General features: G+C 38.9%; 1 protein-coding gene across 4 annotated transcripts; it reads left to right on the top strand.

Moving 5' to 3' along the window:
• Positions 1–29: 29 nt before the first annotated feature.
• On the top strand, positions 30–17535 carry LOC101485496 (sialic acid-binding Ig-like lectin 14). 4 transcript variants are annotated; one of them, XM_076889910.1, is made up of 10 exons: positions 5235–6221; positions 6272–6447; positions 6644–7006; positions 7622–7912; positions 13341–13589; positions 14089–14349; positions 14454–14544; positions 16920–17009; positions 17115–17178; positions 17271–17535. In XM_076889910.1, the coding sequence occupies exons 2-10, from the start codon at positions 6402–6404 to the stop codon at positions 17304–17306; spliced, it is 1491 nt and encodes a 496-aa protein (XP_076746025.1). In that variant the 5' UTR covers positions 5235–6221; positions 6272–6401; the 3' UTR covers positions 17307–17535. The 4 variants fall into 4 exon arrangements, with proteins under 4 accessions (XP_024659980.2, XP_076746025.1, XP_076746023.1 ...); XM_076889908.1 differs by having other exon boundaries at positions 5236–6221; positions 16917–17009; XM_024804212.2 differs by lacking the exons at positions 5235–6221; positions 6272–6447 and adding an exon at positions 30–129 and having other exon boundaries at positions 16917–17009.

Below are 17535 nucleotides of genomic sequence, written 5' to 3' on the forward strand. Positions count from 1 at the left end.
CAACAGACACAGACCTTCAGAATAGAACAGGAAATCCAGAACACGAGCCTTCAAAGTAAAGCAGGAAACACACAGACTGATTTACAACACAACACGGGGACATGAACAGAGCACCGAGGACAGACACAGGTAGTGCTGATAAAACACTAAACTTCAGGTTCAACCCTAAACTAATACAAAATCAGAATAAACACAAGGCACAAAAATGAACTTCAAAGAAACACAAAACGCTGGGTCAAAATGCCCCAGGACCATGACAGAATTAAGACTTCAGAAGTCATTCATCATGTCGAATGACCAGCGGATAAACTCTCAGGTTGGTAATAAATGTATTACATGTATAAGAACAAGCGTCATGCTAACAAATGATAGCCGTACAGTAACTTTTATGCTTATTGTAGCTGTTAGCTAAGAACGCTAATTTAGCGTACTTTGCCCTGAATTCAGCTTTGACAAATAAATATGATCGACTGTTGTCATCTTGTACCCTCTCAGAGCCCTGTATGCCTGCAGAGACCCCTACAGAAGGGAAACAAATTGGGCTTCTTTTTCAGAAGCCCAATTTGTTTCATAGTTAGATGCCTGACTGACAACTGTATAAACAAAAGCTACACACATTATTCGAAGCACATAGCGCACAGTCGTAAATTCCCCCTAATTTTGGTATGATCCGAGCTCAGGCACTAGGCAACTGAGCACAGAACTTACACATGTGAGCGAGGGGGGAGAAGCTGCTGCCTGCGAGGTACCGGTACTAGTTTTATTTTGTTGTATTTATCCGCAACACCTTAAAGGCCGGTCCGTGAAAATATTGTCGTGCACAAACCGGTCTGTGGCCCAAAAAAGGTTGGGGACCGCTGAATTAAAACACCAGGAAAAGAATTGTGGACCTCCATAAGTGTGGCTCAATTTTGAATACAATTTGGGTGCCATTTTAAATTAAGAAATACATATGATTTATCTCGGTACTCTTAAATTTAACAAATAAAATTTTTATATTTATCAATCTAAAAAAATCTAAATCTAAAAAATAGGGAGGGCGGTGTGCATTGTCAGGGCGATGGCATCCTCTGTGGCTCTGTTTGTCCGACACCCGAACTGAAGAGGGTCCAGTGTGTCAGGAAGGGAGGAGCAGATGTGACCTTTGACCAGCCGCTCAAGGCACTTCATGATGAGGGATGTCAGTGCAACAGGGCGGTATTCATTCAGACAGAGAGTTTATTTATTTTGTCTTTTGATATTGTCATATTCTAGCTTTACTCTCAGTTGTCTGTATTTTATTTTAATTGTATTTTTAATTATTTTTATTTATTACATACCACGTGTTTACATTCAGAATACAAAAAAGACAAAACATTGCCAATGTGATCAGTTGTCCACTATTAAAAACTTTCTAATTAGTCTTCCCAGACAAACACAGAAATTCCTGAAACAAGCGGTTAAAAAACTTGTTTTTCTTTATAGTGGGTTAGATTTGGTAGATGTTTGGTTAATGCATGGTGTTTGTGAACGCAGCATGAACATTCACGCCTAATGTAAGCAGCTGTAGCCTACTCCCATTTCCTGGCAACTTGCACTCATTCCTGTAGAGGGTGGCGAAGATCACAAGTTGTCTTTACAGTTTTTTCTGAATGCTTAAACCCTAACTGTGATTCCTGTAGCACAATCTCTAAAACTATTCAGACTTATAGCAAAACCACTCACTGAGTTTGCAAAACTAAAAGCACAAAAACTGCTTTGCACTCAGTTTGCAATTTTGTAACACACACTTTGCAAAACTGTAGGCACAATTCACTGCACAACACTCAATTACCAAATTTCCAACACACTCCTAGCAAAAGTATACACATGTATGGCTATCATTAACACTAATTTGCCAACTGTCTGGCACACTTTCACATGTGAAAACTTTCTTAGATAATTCATTCACTTTGCAATCAGCCTAAGCACTATAATACAGGTAAGCTGTGTGTGCAGAGTACAATGGAGGGAGCAGAAAGAGTGAGAAGTAGAGGAGGCCGAGGAAGAGGACGTGGAGGTGAAGAAGTAGGATGAAGAGGACGACAAGGACAAGGAGGAGCAAGAGGAAGATGAGGAGGGGGGAGAGGAAGATGAGGAGGGGGGAGAGGAAGGGTAGGAAGAGTAAGAAATAGAATTGCTGATGGCATCAGAGCTACAATAGTGGACCATGTCATCAACCGTGGAATGACCCTGAGGGAAGCTGGCCAACAGGTCCAGCCTAACTCGAGCCGCTACACTGTAGCAAGTACCATAAGGACATTTTGAAATGAGAATCGGTCAGTACAGTCACTTCGCACAAAGATTTGTAGCACTGCCATATGCCAATGAGAAACACACCAATACCATTGATGTAAAAATACTGAAATTGTTACTTTACAGAATTGCTAGATGACCAGATGCTGGGGGCAGAGGAAGCATGTTCACTGCAGACCAAGTAACGCATATAGTCATTATGGCGATTGCAAATAATCCTATACTTGGAAATAAACACTTGTGTTTGTTTTGATGTGTTTGAATAAACAGCAGTACTTGAAGTTTGGATCCCTCTATGCTTATGGATCTATGACAGAAGTATGAGCTCAAACTGACATAGCCTACCTTGTGCACAGAGAAAGCAAAAGCCAGATGTGTTTTGTATTCATACCATCAGTGTGCAGTTGGCGCATTGTGTGCTTAGTAGATGATGGCTTGTGTGTACTGTTTGATACGGAAAGACCATTTTTACGAAGGTGTGAAGAGTTAATCTAGCTGTGTTTGCTTTTGCAAGAGAACTACAATGTTTTGATGATTGGGTGACAGGTTTTCTTATTTGTGTGAAGAGTTTTGCAAAATTAGCCAATAGTTACAAAAAATGTGCTTAAGCAATCAGAAAAAACTGTAAGTATTGCAGATCACATTCTTTTGTCCTGCCAATTGCTTAAAGCTTTGTAACTGTAAAAGGGTGGTAAGTAGGATCCTGACTGTCTGCAGTTTGGCTTAAAGTAGCGTGAACCCTGGCTGACTACTTTCTTTCTCTTGTTAAAGGCCTACACACTGCTGCTGTCTTGTTGTAGCCTGGTTTTTGCTTTGTTGCTGTCGTGTTGATTGGCATTTGTTCATTGTTTTATAGCGTTTCAGTGTTAACTGTTTGTTATATTTTAATCAAGCTTTTAAAAGGACCTGTATCTTAAAGGTTGTGTGTGTGTGTTTACTCCTTTTTCTTTTGTATCTTATTTACTGGGTTGTTTTTATATTGCTTTATTTATAATTTAAATCTTTTCTTGAGTGGAGACACCGCCAATGCTGGGGCAGAGGCTAGGCACGTGTGGTGGAATTCCCTTTTATGCCTGTGAATGTACACACCGGGAACCAAGTATAACGCACCATTTAAGTTGCAGTGAAAGTGGCAGTGAGGATTGCAGAGAGACTGCAACCTTGGGAACTCCTCAGTGTAGGTTGCCTCCCCAAGTGGTGGTCTCCTCTTCTTTTAAGTAATGTTTGTTAATAAAGTGTCTTAATTAACCCTGTTACTTAAGTTGCTGTCTTTTCTGCAGCTCTTTATTTATATTTGTTTTGTCCAATAATCGGTGAAATGGACTCTGTTTGTTAATAACGAGCCTGTGTGCCACTTGTAATTGTTACGATGCTTACACTGGCTATTGTAATCTCTCCTGGGGTGTAACTCCCTCCCTAGGTGGCGTTGTCAACACCATTTAGTTACCTTCACCAGTTTTCCTTCTTCACAGCGCCACAAGTCCGAAACATTTGGTGTGGATTGGCTCTGCTTCCCATAGCAAGTACACAAACACATCAACCAGTGTAGCCAAATAAAAGATGAACTCGTGTTTACCTGCACACGTGTGTACCCATATAAACACTTTTTTTACAAGAAAGCACAGAGTAAAGGTAGTGTACTTTTGCACGTTAGCTAAAATGTTATATTCACCGGTTGTTGCCCACATTACTTTAGAAAAGCCACAAAATGAAGAGTGAGGTCTTGCTGCACTGTCATGTGACATCGCATTTGACTAAAACAGAGCTGGACAGTGAAACAGTGCTGTCAAATTAAAAATAATCCATTACTATTTTGGTAGTCATTCTATATACCAAAGAAGCCGGGTCCCTGTTAATTTAATGAGAAATATAATAGAGCTGAAATCCAAACAAATTGCAAATTTCTTCCTTTAGATACACAAAAAAATTTTTTTTCATAGATAGAATCATGGGTGCAGAGTAGAGCTGGGCGATATGAGATTTTTTCATATCACGATATGTTTTTTTCATTTCAGGCGATAACGATATCTATCACGATATAAGCCAAATAACTATATTTGTAAGATTTAAATGTGCCGTTGCTCACAAGTAAAATGTGAAATAATCAGCAGCTTGTTTTTATTTAAATATTTATTTCCCATAATAAGTTCAACAGGGTAGATGTACTTAAGGAACATGAGACTTTTTCAGATAAATAAAGGCAAATATTGCAAACTACACAAAAGGCAGCCGCTAAAGCGTTTAAGTTTCAAAATAGAACAAACGAAACAGACTACTAAATTGTCAATTCCACTTAGAAACAAAATATTAATTCTAAAAATAAATCTTAGTTTGTGTTACAGAAGAACAGACAAAACTGACTAACTTTTGTCAATATCAAATAAACTGAGAACTAAAAGGAAATTCTCAATCTCTCCTTGTTGTATAGCTGAGCTTTTCAAACAGTTTTAACAGTTACTTTAGTCTGACAAAAGCCGAATGACGCATTAGCGCTTCCAGTCAGAGACTGAGGCTACGTCCACACGTACACGGGTATTTTTGAAAACGGAGATTTTCCATTTTCGTTTTAAAAAATAATCCCGTCCACACATAAAGGCAGAAATGAAGGAAAACGCTGCTATGAACACGCCAAAGCAGCAGGTGGCGCTAGATTCCTAACCGTGCAGAAATGTTGGCCAATCAGAAGTCTAGAAGCCTCGGTGGGAAAAAGTAAACAAAGCTGGGGCATAGAAGCAGAACCGAGTCGTATGTGTGGAGGGACAGTAACTGTGTGTATATGTAAGCATTTAAACACTGCAGAGAGTAGAATTAACAGTAACAGTATTGTAGAAATTCATTTCACCGAAACAATAACGTGGCGCACAGTGTGACGCATGCACCAGTTTATTGTATTTCCAGACTTGCTTTCGGCACGCTACTCTGTTTTTTGTCAGACTTGAAATAGCCGAAATACCTTCACACTACGGAACTTCTATGGCTCTTCCGTTCGACAATCTCTCCGGCGTTGGAACCATCATCTGTTTTCTCTTCGGTCATGCTCGGTTGATTTTTCTAGTCGGCACACTCATTTCCTCCATTATGCGCTGGCTCCATTACCCGCCGGCTGCTTCCCAAACAAACACACGTGCGGCTTGGTACTTGTGCTGTACGTAACGCGACGTGACGCTGCGGCTGTGATTGGTTCGGCTCTGCGCTACGATACTTGATTTGGATTGGCTGACCTTTTTTTGTTTTTTTGTTTTTTGTTTTTTTTATATTAAGAGGACAAGAGCGGCGAGGTCTATCGCGATAGCTTGATTTCTCTATCGAGTAAAAGTTATATCGCGATACATATCGTTATCGTTCTATCGCCCAGCTCTAGTGCAGAGTTGTTTCATAGGGGTGGCCATAGCGAGGCCACTAAAAATATTGGAGTGGCGCACCATAAACAGAATTTCAGTTTTATTATGCTCTTGTCAAATATAGGTCACTTAAAATATGTCGAGAAAGAAAAGAATTATAAGTTTATAAGTTGATTTCACTAAAAATAGATACATATAAAAACAAAATAAAAATTCCTTTACAATAATTTGTTTAAAGGAGGAATAAATATCAAGTTAATGTTTCGATGAACTTCGAGGGTGTCTTCCTCTCTCGTGCTCACATATGTGGCGACCAGCGATTTTTTTATTTTTATTTTTTTTTCTTCAGGGGCCGGGGTCAGTGTAAGAAATGCAAAGGCTAAAATGCATATCTACAATAACTCATACTCTTAAACATGTAGAGCCATCAAAATGGACTTTCTGCTGTGCGTGTGTCTGTGTGCACGTGAGAGGGTAACCACATTTCACTCTGAACATGTCAAACTGATGTGTAAATAAGGAGGCAAAACCAGCAGGAAACCACACGCTGTGATCAAGCACAAACCATTTACAAAACCTAACAAAGAAAAAAATAGATATGATGAAGTTAATTTTCTTCTCTATTTTGCAGAACATGCAGAAAAAAGTAAGATGAGTGTGATAAAGTGGTTGCAAAATGTGTGAAAAGTAAAGAGGCAACTTCATGTCACATGTTTCTGAAGGAAATTTAAAAAAACACAGACATCCTTGTCACCGTATTTGTTGGCGTGACAGTGAGAAGAAAAGATGGTCTTACAATGGTCTTTGTTCTTCATGTACATTTGCATTAAAGGTATGGATAGTATAGACCTTTAAAGTATAGCTGAAAAATTTAATTCTCACATTTTCATACATCTTTGTGTAACACATAATGTCGGTATTACATGATCTTTTCTTTATTTTCACACACATTTACATTGTCCTTCTTATGTTGGTAGTCTTATTTATTTGTTTTGTTTCATCATAATTTACTCTCAAATTTATTACAGTTACTCCAACAGAAGCTTCATCTTGGACCGCTGCTGTGCCATCCTCAGTGAAAGGTCTCCTTGGCTCATGTGTGGTGATCCCCTGCTCTTATAACTACCCAGAACCACAAAAAAGCCCCCAGACCTTCACGGGGATTTGGTATAATAATGATAATCAAGTCATCTGTCATTCTGATGCATCTCAAACTCCAGCTCAGTTTTGGAGTCGGACAAAGCTGCTGGGAGACCTCAGCAAGAAGAATTGTTCTCTGATGATTGATAAACTTACAAGAAGAGATGAAGGGACCTTTCATTTCAGGATTATAATGGAAGCTTATACCGTATTTTCCTACTCAAAGAACAAAATCTCTGTTTCAGTGATCGGTAAGTTAACTGAATGAATGCTATACAGTTACACTCAAATTATCCACTCATGTGGAAAGTGTTATGGTACTGGTTCGTTATTTCTATGTTTCCGGACTAAATAGTGTTATTGGAATATTCCTCGTTGATTCCTAATTAGTGTCAGCTGTATTTCCACCTGCTACCCATCCTCTTGTTACCCTGTTGTGTATATTTATGTCCTCAGTTTCCCATTTCCCACTGTTGTATGCATCTCTCTGTGTTTTAGAGTTCTGTGTTTTGTTCCTTAGCTTAGTGTTAGAATTTTTGAGTTTTTTTTCCGTACAGCAACAAAGCTGCTTCTTTAGTTTACTATTTGGTCTTTCATTGCTGGGTCCTGGCTTACCTGCCACACAGCATAAAGTCAAATCATAGTAAAGTGAAGTCCACATTATCATATTGTTAGATTTTTATAAGAATGGTGTTTTGCTTTGTTTTTTCTCTTATTCCCTTCTCCTCACCTTAATCTATTTCCTATATTAGTTCTACGCATTATGGTATTTGGAAATTCAACAATTGGATTAGTCTTTGGATTTGCAAAAAAAATCACAGTTAGTTTGGGTCTTAAAATCATCTTGATCTTTCTTGTTAACACAGATGAACCAAATCCCACTGATTTCTCTGTGCAAGAGGAGGTAAAGGAGGGTCAAACTGTGTCTGCATCCTGCTCTGTGTTTCACTCCTGCCCCACATATCCACCTTCTTTCCACTGGAGTCACTCTGGAGAGCAGCATGATCAAACACAGAAGCTTCAAAATGGCCAGTGGAATGCAACATCTACTTTGACCTTTCGCTCAAACCACTCTGATCACAACAAACCTTTACAATGCAGTGTTACATACCACGGTGGAAAGCAGCGGGTAACATCCAAGACCCTTAAAGTAAAATGTAAGTGTGCACTGACAAATACATGTAGATGAAAGAAAATCTTATAAATATTGTAAAAATGATCACTTTTAAAAAATCTAGAATACAATGGTCTTTATAGTTATAAAGAGAAGACTATAGAAATCGTAAAACCCACGAGTGAAATTGCAACAAACCAGGCTAAGAAAGCACAAACCAACATAATGAAAATTAAGGGTGTTCCGACACTAGGCATGGTTGCTTTGTTACATGTGTTTGCAGTTGTTAGAATTAGAAAGAAATTAGGGAAAAGAAACATAAATATTGAGAATTACATTCAAAACAAAAACTAAGCAGAACAAGTTAAAACTTTTACAGTTTAATTTGTTACTCATATTTTATTTTTTATTTTTTTATTTTATTTTATTTTTTTACACAGAATGTGAAACTGTTTATCTTTAAATATATATTTATTACAAGCTGGCATAGAACAAAGTGCCAATTGATTTGTGTATGTCAATTACTTCATATGACTAACAGTAAAAAAAAGCACAGAGTGCTCATTTTTAGGAGAAAAATGTTGTACAGTGGGATGCAAAAGTTTGGGCAACCTTGTTAGTAGTCATTTTCCTGTATAAATCGTTGGTTGTTACAATAAAAAAAAATGTCAGTTAAATGTATCATATAGGAGACACACACAGTGGTACTTGAGAAGTGAAATGAAGTTTATTGGATTTACAGAAAGTGTGCAGTAATTGTTTAAACAAAATCAGGAAGGTGCATAAATTTGGGCACCACAAAAAAAAAAAAGAAATGAAATCAATATTTAGTAGATCCGCCTTTTGCAGAAATTACAGCCTCTAAACGCTTCCTGTAGGATCCAACAAGAGTCTGGATTGTGTTTGAAGGTATTTTGGACCACTCCTCTTTACAAAACGTCTCTAGTTCATTCATGTTTGATGGCTTCCGAGCATGGACAGCTCTCTCTAACTCACACCACAGATTTTCAATAATATACAGGTCTGGGGACTGAGATGGCCATTCCAGAACGTTGTACTTGTTCCTCTGCATGAATGTCTTAGTGGATTTTGAGCAGTGTTTCGGGTTGTTGTCTTGTTGAAAGATCCAGCCCCGGCGCAGCTTCAGTTTTGTCACTGATTCCTGGACATTGGTCTCCAGAATCTGCTGATACTGAGTGGAATCCATGTGTCCCTCAACTTTGACAAGATTCCCAGCAGAGGTGGGACCAAGTCATTGTTTTGCAAGTCTCAAGTAAGTCTCAAGTCTTTATCCTCAAGTCTCAAGTCAAGTCTCAAGTAATGTCAGGCAAGTCAGAGTCGAGTCTCAAGTCACTGGTGTAAAAGTCCGAGTCAAGTCACAAGTCTGAAACTTTGAATTTCAAGTCCTTTCGAGTCTTTAAAAAAAACAAACGAAAAAATAATGTTGCAGTTATGCTAAATGTAAATATTAGACCATGTAATTTTAAAATCTGTGTTTTTCTCAACACATACAAAATAGTGAACTTAGAAAATATACACAAATTGTGAAATTGCACCTCTTTAAAATGCAGCTCAATTAAACTTAGCTCCAAGAATAATTTTCACCGACAGTTCTGAGATACGCTGCATGTTATTCTTGGATGCAGTTGTAGGACCAGCTTTAAAATCGCATGACAAAAATATCATACACATTAAAAAAAACTGTATCACCAACGTAGCCTGGAAAACATTTGCTAGTTAGATGAAGTCAGCTATCTCATTGTAGCATATTTATATGCATATTTATAATCATACGCTTCTTGGAGTGAGTGCATACACTCATGAAGTTTAGTAACTTCCGGTCACTGCAACAAGCCCAGGTACAGTTTACCGACGGATGGGTGCAGGACCTTGAAATGCACCGTGTAGAACGAAAGACCATCGTACGTATCATAAGTTTACCAGTCTCACAAATCGTCGTCATAAATACACATTCGTTAACCGTTTATTAATATAACCTTTGAGCTCAACGGTAATTAATTAGTAGTGGAAATAATTTCTGGTACCCATCACAGAAATGTAGCAGTGACAACAATATTGTATGCTGTAATCGTACTGGACAATTAGTGATACAAAAAACCTGTTTTATCCTGTGAATAAAAGTATGTGTTTTTGTCAGTGTACCATAATAACAGAAGCGAAACGCAATATTGTGTCAGGATAATTTACTATTTATGCACAATAAATAAAGGAGCATAGCGCGACAATTTCTGTTCAGCGCCAGACTTGCTTGTAACCTATATCACCAATTATGTTAAGAAAAATGACGCATTAACTACAACAGCAGACTGACCTTTGTGTAAATGCTTGGAGCAGACTAACCTGTGAGCTGGAGAGTTCTGGGACGTTATATTTGGTCTTTGAATGGCTGCAATCCAGTCGCCTCTTTGTTACTTCGGAAACATGGCTCGAACAATTTCTCTTCAACGACGTAATCCGATAACAACCGATCTCTTTACCCGTCGGCTTCCCGTGGCTGTCATGCGACCGGCTATTGCAGTTAATAATACAACAGCTTCTTGACATTTTTGTGTTTCTTTTTATCGCTGTGTGACTGATTTTAATTGAAAGCCTGCGTGCGCTAGTACCGCTTGCCACGAGTTCCCAGAATCCTTTGCGGTTCTACCCGTGAATGACGTCACATTTTCAATCTCTATATAATATGCATGTTAAATTTTATATTTGGGGTAAAATATCAAGTCTTTTCAAGTAAACCGGTTCAAGTCCAATTCAAGTCCCAAGTCATTGGTGTAAAAGTCCAAGTCAAGTCACAAGTCTTAGAACATTTTTTCAAGTCAAGTCTAAAGTCATAAAATTAATGACTCGAGTCTGACTCGAGTCCAAGTCATGTGACTCGAGTCCACACCTCTGATTCCCAGTCCCTGCACTGGCCACACAGCCCCACAGCATGATGGAACCACCACCATATTTTACTGTAGGTAGAAGGTGTTTTTCTTGGAATGCTGTGTTCTTTTTCCTCCATGCATAACGCCCCTTGGTATGCCCAAATAACTACATTTTAGTTTCTTCAGTCCACAGCACCTTATTCCAGAATGAATAATGAAGTCCGAATGTGCTTTAGCATACCTCAAGCGGCTCTGTTTGTGCTGTGGGCAGGGAAAAGGCTTCCTCTGCATCACTCTCGCATACAGCATCTTCTTGTGTAAAGTGTGGCAAATGGTTGAACGATGCACAGTGACTCCATCTGCTGCATGATGATGTTGTAGGTCTTTGGTGCTGGTCTTTGGGTTGACTCTGACTGTTCTCACCATTCGTCGTTTCTGTCTTTCTGAGATTTGTCTTGGTCTGCCACTTCGAGCCTTAACTTGAACTGAGCCTGTGGTCTTCCATTTTCTCAATATGTTCCTAACTGTGGAAACAGACAGCTTAAATCTCTGAGACAGCTTTCTGTATCCTTCCCCTAAACCATGATGGTGAACAATCTTTGTCTTCAGATCATTTGAGAGTTGTTTTGAGACCCCATGTTGCTACTCTTCAATGAAAATTGAAAGAGGAGGGAAGCTTACAATTGACCCCCTTAAATACTCTTTCTCATTAATGGATTCACCTGTGTATGTAGGGTCGGGGGTCACTGAGCTTACCAAGCCAATTTGAGTTCCAATAATTAGTTCTAAAGGTTTTGGAATCAATAACATGACAACAGTGCCCACATTTATGCAACTGCCTGATTTTGTTTAAACAATTATTGCACAATTTCTGTAAATCCAATAAACTTCATTTCACTTCTGAAATATCACTGTGTGTCTCCTATATGATATATTTAACTGACATTTTTTTTTTATTGTAACAACCAACGATTAATACAGGGAAATATTGACTATTAACAAGGTTGCACAAACTTTTGCATGCCACTGTATGTGCAATCATGTTAAAGAACACTTACATAAAACTCCAAAGTAATTTGAAAACTAAGCAAAACCCAGTAGCATGTACAACCACCTTTGGCTACAATGACTTGTAAAGTAAGTAGCCGTTTCTCACATCATTTTGAAATCTTTCACATCTTTAGAAGGTTGCTTCATTTCATTGAGGTTTGTGGACACTTCTTTATGCACAGCTCTCTTTTAAATTGTCACCACACAATTTAAATCTGAGATCTAAATTTTGACGAGGCAACTGCAAAACCTTGATTCTTTTCTTTGTCAGTCATTCTTTGGTAGGTAATGTCCTTGGGATTATTAACTAGTTAAGACCAAGCTGCAAACAAGCTGTAGCCTCATGTTTGACTCTAGAATACTTTGATATACTGAGGAGTTCATGGTTGAGTGAATGACTGCAGTCATGCTGCCCAGATTTTTGGTGGGTTTTTTGATTTATTCATTTTTTTTTTTAACACTGCATTTTTATTACTAGTTTGTTTTTTTTTAGCATTGTAGTTTGACTTTGGGGTGAATTTGTTGGGACATCAACTCCTGGAAAGACTGCAAACTTTCTTGAATGTTTCCTACAGTGAGAATAAGCTTTCACACTGCAGAATGAGAAACTTATTTGGAAATGGCCTTATGATCCATTTCAGAATGATGGGCAAAAACAACCACTTATCTAATTTAGCTGCTAATGTATTTCTTCCTTTGTGTTGTGGTTAACACAGCGGTCCCCAACCTTTTTTGCGCCACGGACCGGTTTATGCCTGACAATATTTTCATGGACCGGCCTTTAAGGTGTCGCGCATAAATACAACAAAATAAAACTAGTACCGGTACCGAAAAAAAGAAAATTTATTCATAACACACGTGAAAAGACCAAGGAAAACCGAGTAAACGATAAAAACGATAACAAAATAATACTGAAAACCGATAAAAACCCTGAAAACTATACATTTCACACCTGAGCCTCAACTCTCGCGGCCCGGTACCAAACAACTCACAGACCGGTACCGGTCCGAGGCCCAGGGGTTGGGGACCGCTGGGTTAACACACACCCAAAATGCTACAGACCTGCAAACTGCCAAAACCTCTGCTTGCTGACACGATAAGTCATCTTTCAGTTGCCTGATAATTGCACTGAATGAGCTTGTGCCAAAAAGAACTGTAAATTCTATGCCTTTCTATATGCATCCTTTTTAAAATGTTTTTATGAATTATTTATAAATTCGTTTTTCTCTCTTATTTATTTATTTTTTGTTTTGTTTGTTTGTTTAATGAACAGCGACGTCAGTCTAGTGGTATGACAATGACTCACTGACTGAAAGTCGATTTAGTCTTAACAACTACTGGATTGACTGCTTTGATATTTTGTCAGTATATTCATCATCTCCAAAATATTGGTGCCTTTCATCGACTTCCTGAACTTTTTCATTTGGTGCCACCGTCATGTCAGAATGTTGAAATAAGCTCAACCTTGACCTGACAGTATGTAAAATAAGATAACATGCTGCACAGTAACATAATAGGATTAATATTTCTATGCAGATGCTCCAGTGAATGTGAAGGTTGAGTACCAGTCAGTGAATGAGGGAGAGACTGCACACCTGAAGTGCTCCAGTGATGCTAACCCTGTCAGCAGCTATGAGTGGCACAGTGAAACTGGTGCTCTGCTGAATAAGGGACAAACCTACACAATGTCAAATGTCTCCAGACATTCAATAGAGTCCGTGTACTGCACTGCTGTCAATGAGGAAGGACAAGACAGATCAAGCACCATGAAGCTCAATGTGTTATGTGAGTACAAAATGGAAGAAATATAACAACAAAATAGATTTTCATGTGAGTCAAAGATAAACTTTATTGACACCTATTAATCCTTAAATTCAGGTGTTTTCAGTCCCGTTGCCACTGGTGCATAAAATCAGTCACCCAGCCGTACAGTCTGCCTTTACAAGCATTTGTGAAAGAATGGGTCGTTCTCGAGAGATCGTTTAACTTGAGTGTGGTACTGTAATAGGATGTTACTGTTTTGAGAAGCCAGTTTTTGGAATATCTAGGAGGAAGAAATTTCAAAATTAACATAAAGTTACAAAGCAGTGTCACCAAGTACTGAGGCGCATAGTGTTATTGAGTCATCTGACTCAATAACTCCAAAGTTCAAAACTTCTGCTTACATCATGGCAACATGGCATAAATTTAGATTGCTGAGCAGCTACTTTTATCCATATAATGTATATAATAAATGCACAACTATCTTTTATCTCCTAATTATAGCTCTCTATTGTCCTTACAGATCCCCCTGATATTAGGACTTCCTCTAAGTGTTTCTCAGAGGATGATGTGGTAAAGTGTGAGTGCATCGTGGAGTCCAGGCCTCCCAGCATGGTCCATTTTGTTCTTGGTGACAGAGTCCTGCAAAGCACCAGCATAGAGACAGTTGGCTCTGTTACTACTGGAACTCTGCAGACATACTTTGGGTCCTTTAAGTTTGTTCACTGCCTGGCAAACAACACACTGGGAAATGCTAACCTCACATTCTTGTTACCTGCTACTGGTAAGAAAAAAATTTCAATCTCAAGAATCTCAAGCATTAATTATTATCACTTTATATTTACATGGCAAAACAAAAAATATTCAATATGCCTTCTTTTTGAACAGACAACATGCAGAATATTTTCATAGCCTCTGGAGCAGGTGTGATTGTTCTGATTATTCTGATAGCCACTGGAGTGGGAGTTGTTAGAAAATGGTGAGTTTTGGAAAATATTTGTATTTGTATTTGCAGTTCCCCCCTCCAGGGGCAAGGGTACCTAGACCCGGTTTGTAGAGTACGCTTGGGGAGTGTGATTGTGTGTACAGCGTCTCTTTATGTCTGTCTCCACGTTGGTGTGTGGAGTAAGTGCATATGAGAGCATGAGGGTGGGAATGGATGTTTGTATCTGTGTGTGCCTGTATTTCTGTGTCTATATGTCAGTTTGGGTGTCAGACGCCACCTCTCTGGGGACATCTTAGGCCCTCCAAGGTTTGGAGGCCTATCTCCCCCTACCACTACTTCCCCTGCCAGTGGTGGACTCCCTCAGACATCGGTGCGTTGGTGGTTCTTTGTGTCCGGGGATGGGCGTCCAGGTACACACCGGCTCACTCCTTGGCAGCCGCTTATCGGGGCCTGGAGCCTGGGGCTCGCTCGGGCCACTTCGGAGGTGGGGTGCCCCCGGCCTCTCGCCCTGGGGCTCGGTCACTCAGGCACGGCTGGCTGCCGACGGAGCTCACGGGCGCGTCACTGCAACTCCCCCTGGCTTCTGCTCCGCGGCTGCTGAGTGAGCCCTCATCTGGGACTCTCCTCAGCTCTTTCTGGGACAGTGGCGCGGCTGCCCCTATGTTGGTCTTCCTTGGTCTCTTGTGTTCTGGGGGCCTCTGGATGTCTGGAGTTTTGATCTCCTCCATACCTGCTTCATACCCTGGAGGACGGGGCTGTGGCCCCCCCACACCCTCTAGCAGATGATTACATGAAGGAACCTTTAAAAAAAAAAAAAAAAAAAAAACAAGCGCGTCCATGCTCACAGGTGTACACACGGGTGATCACACCCACAAACTACACCCTTTTTGGCTCCTACCTCAAAGCACACTGTGTTCTGTTGATCTTATGTGCTGCACAATAATGTTTAATATTTAGTATTTACTGTCATATTCCCATATATCATTGTGATGTTGTTTATTCTATTACTCTTGTTCTCTTCTGCTTGCTTTCTTTTTTCTTTCTCAGCAGGTGATCCAGGTGATTGATATATGCATTTTTTTTTCTCTGCCCGTTCTGTTGGTTTTTGTCTTTTGCCCTTCTCCCCCGTCCCTCTTCTCAGCTGTTTCTCTTTCCCTCTTTCTTTCTCCCCTTCTTTCCCCCAGTCAAGTCTGTCCCGTATTCAGTAAGTGAAAATAAAAGAAACAATAAAAGGTGAATCAAATGGACCATTACGGCAAGGCTGGGATGGTCAATTTGGTAAAGTAAATCCATTGGGCATCTTTGTTTGCCTTTAGACAATAATTCTGATGGCAAAAGAGCCAAACGGGACAGGCAAAAAAAAAAAAAAAATATTTGTATTTCTGAAATGGTGGTTGGAAAAAAAATCTACACAATAACAGACATTTTTTTGAGGCTTTGACAGCCAGACCACCTAAACAAGGTATATTGCCTATGTCCTTTGTTATTCAGTTAATAGAAAAAGCAGCACATAACACAGGAGTTAAAAAAAAGTATTCAGAGTAAGAAGCAGAGCACCATGTCTCTTGGAAAGTACAGAGCTGATTAACTATGAAGTCAGAGCTACAAATAAAACACAGACACAATCCTGTAGCTTGAAAGAAGAAGTCACACACATTCATTTCTTACTTCTACTTTGGTGAGTTATAACAGTCAATACTTTAGTGAAATCTATCTCAGATGTTATTTGCATCTTTTCTGAGTATCAGCACAGAGAGAAGCTGCTGCTGTGAGGATCAACTTTTCCTTTAGATGTGTGTTATGGTGTTGAATTCTTTGTTATTTTCATTTATAGAAAGACTGTTAAATGAGCAGCATAGCAACATTAACAACTAGTATCAAAGACAACTGTGGTATTTAAAAATGCTCCTTTAAAAACAGATTATCCTAAATCACAAACACACACCCCTCTTCCTCTCTCTTCAGGTTTAGTTGGGGAAGAGAGAAAAAAAAACAGGCTAATTGTGTTCTTCTTCTTTTTAATAAAAACAAAATCCACTGATTCTATTCATTGTGCTTTTACTTCAGTAGCATTACTCATGAGAAGTATGTTGACAAAAATAAAAATGTTCAAAATATAATCTCTCTATAAATGAAACATGCACACATTGACTCCTGAAACTGCTGCTGCTGCTCTTTCAGTTCAGACCATCATAGGCTGCTATGTTCCATGAGATCATTGTAATGATGCTTATTTTTGTCACCCAACATGTACAAAAAAACTTATCTCAGAGCTTGCATCTGAAATTCATTTATTTTTGTTTGCCCATCCAAATATAGCAGCCAAATGTGGTTCTACTTAAGAGGTTACCAAAACTGACAGCTGTCTTTCTCATGTTCTTATTTATTTTATTGTTTTCTGCCAGCAGGGGGCGATCAGGGGAGACGCCAACATCAGACTTGGGCACCATGAAAGCAGAGAGACCTGTGGAGCTCCCTCGTTATGCCCCAACAAAAAGGTTTTGATTCTTCATCTTAAGTTTAAACAAACAATCTCACTCGTGATTAAACATGATTTAAGAAGATGTGTAACTTGATTTAATGTTTTTGCATTCTTTCTGCAGGAAAGAGGACAGGAAGGATATGTCTTGTTCTGACATTTATGCCAATGATCATCTCTATGGCAATGTAGGGACAAGTAATGATTTTTTTTTCAATAATTCATTCATAATGTGCATGCATAAACAAATTGAGTGAATTAATCTTGTTTCTCTGTCTAGACTGACTGCGATGAGTCAATATACAACAATGTGTAGTGTGTGGAAGATCAGCTTCAGTCCATGTTGTTATATGAGTCAAGAAAAAAGAAAAACCTTAAACAATTTGAAATATTAATTGTTTATTTCTGTCATCTGTCATTTTCTTTCTAAAACACAATTAAGTAAATACTAATCTTTGTGCTTGTTGCTCTCAGAGGATTTCTTTACTGGTTATTAAATGATGTGCTTTGAATTATTACCAATAAAGTACTCTAATAATACCAAA

Source organism: Maylandia zebra, linkage group LG11 (assembly GCF_041146795.1).
Source record: "Maylandia zebra isolate NMK-2024a linkage group LG11, Mzebra_GT3a, whole genome shotgun sequence".
Taxonomy (NCBI): Eukaryota; Metazoa; Chordata; class Actinopteri; order Cichliformes; family Cichlidae; genus Maylandia; species Maylandia zebra.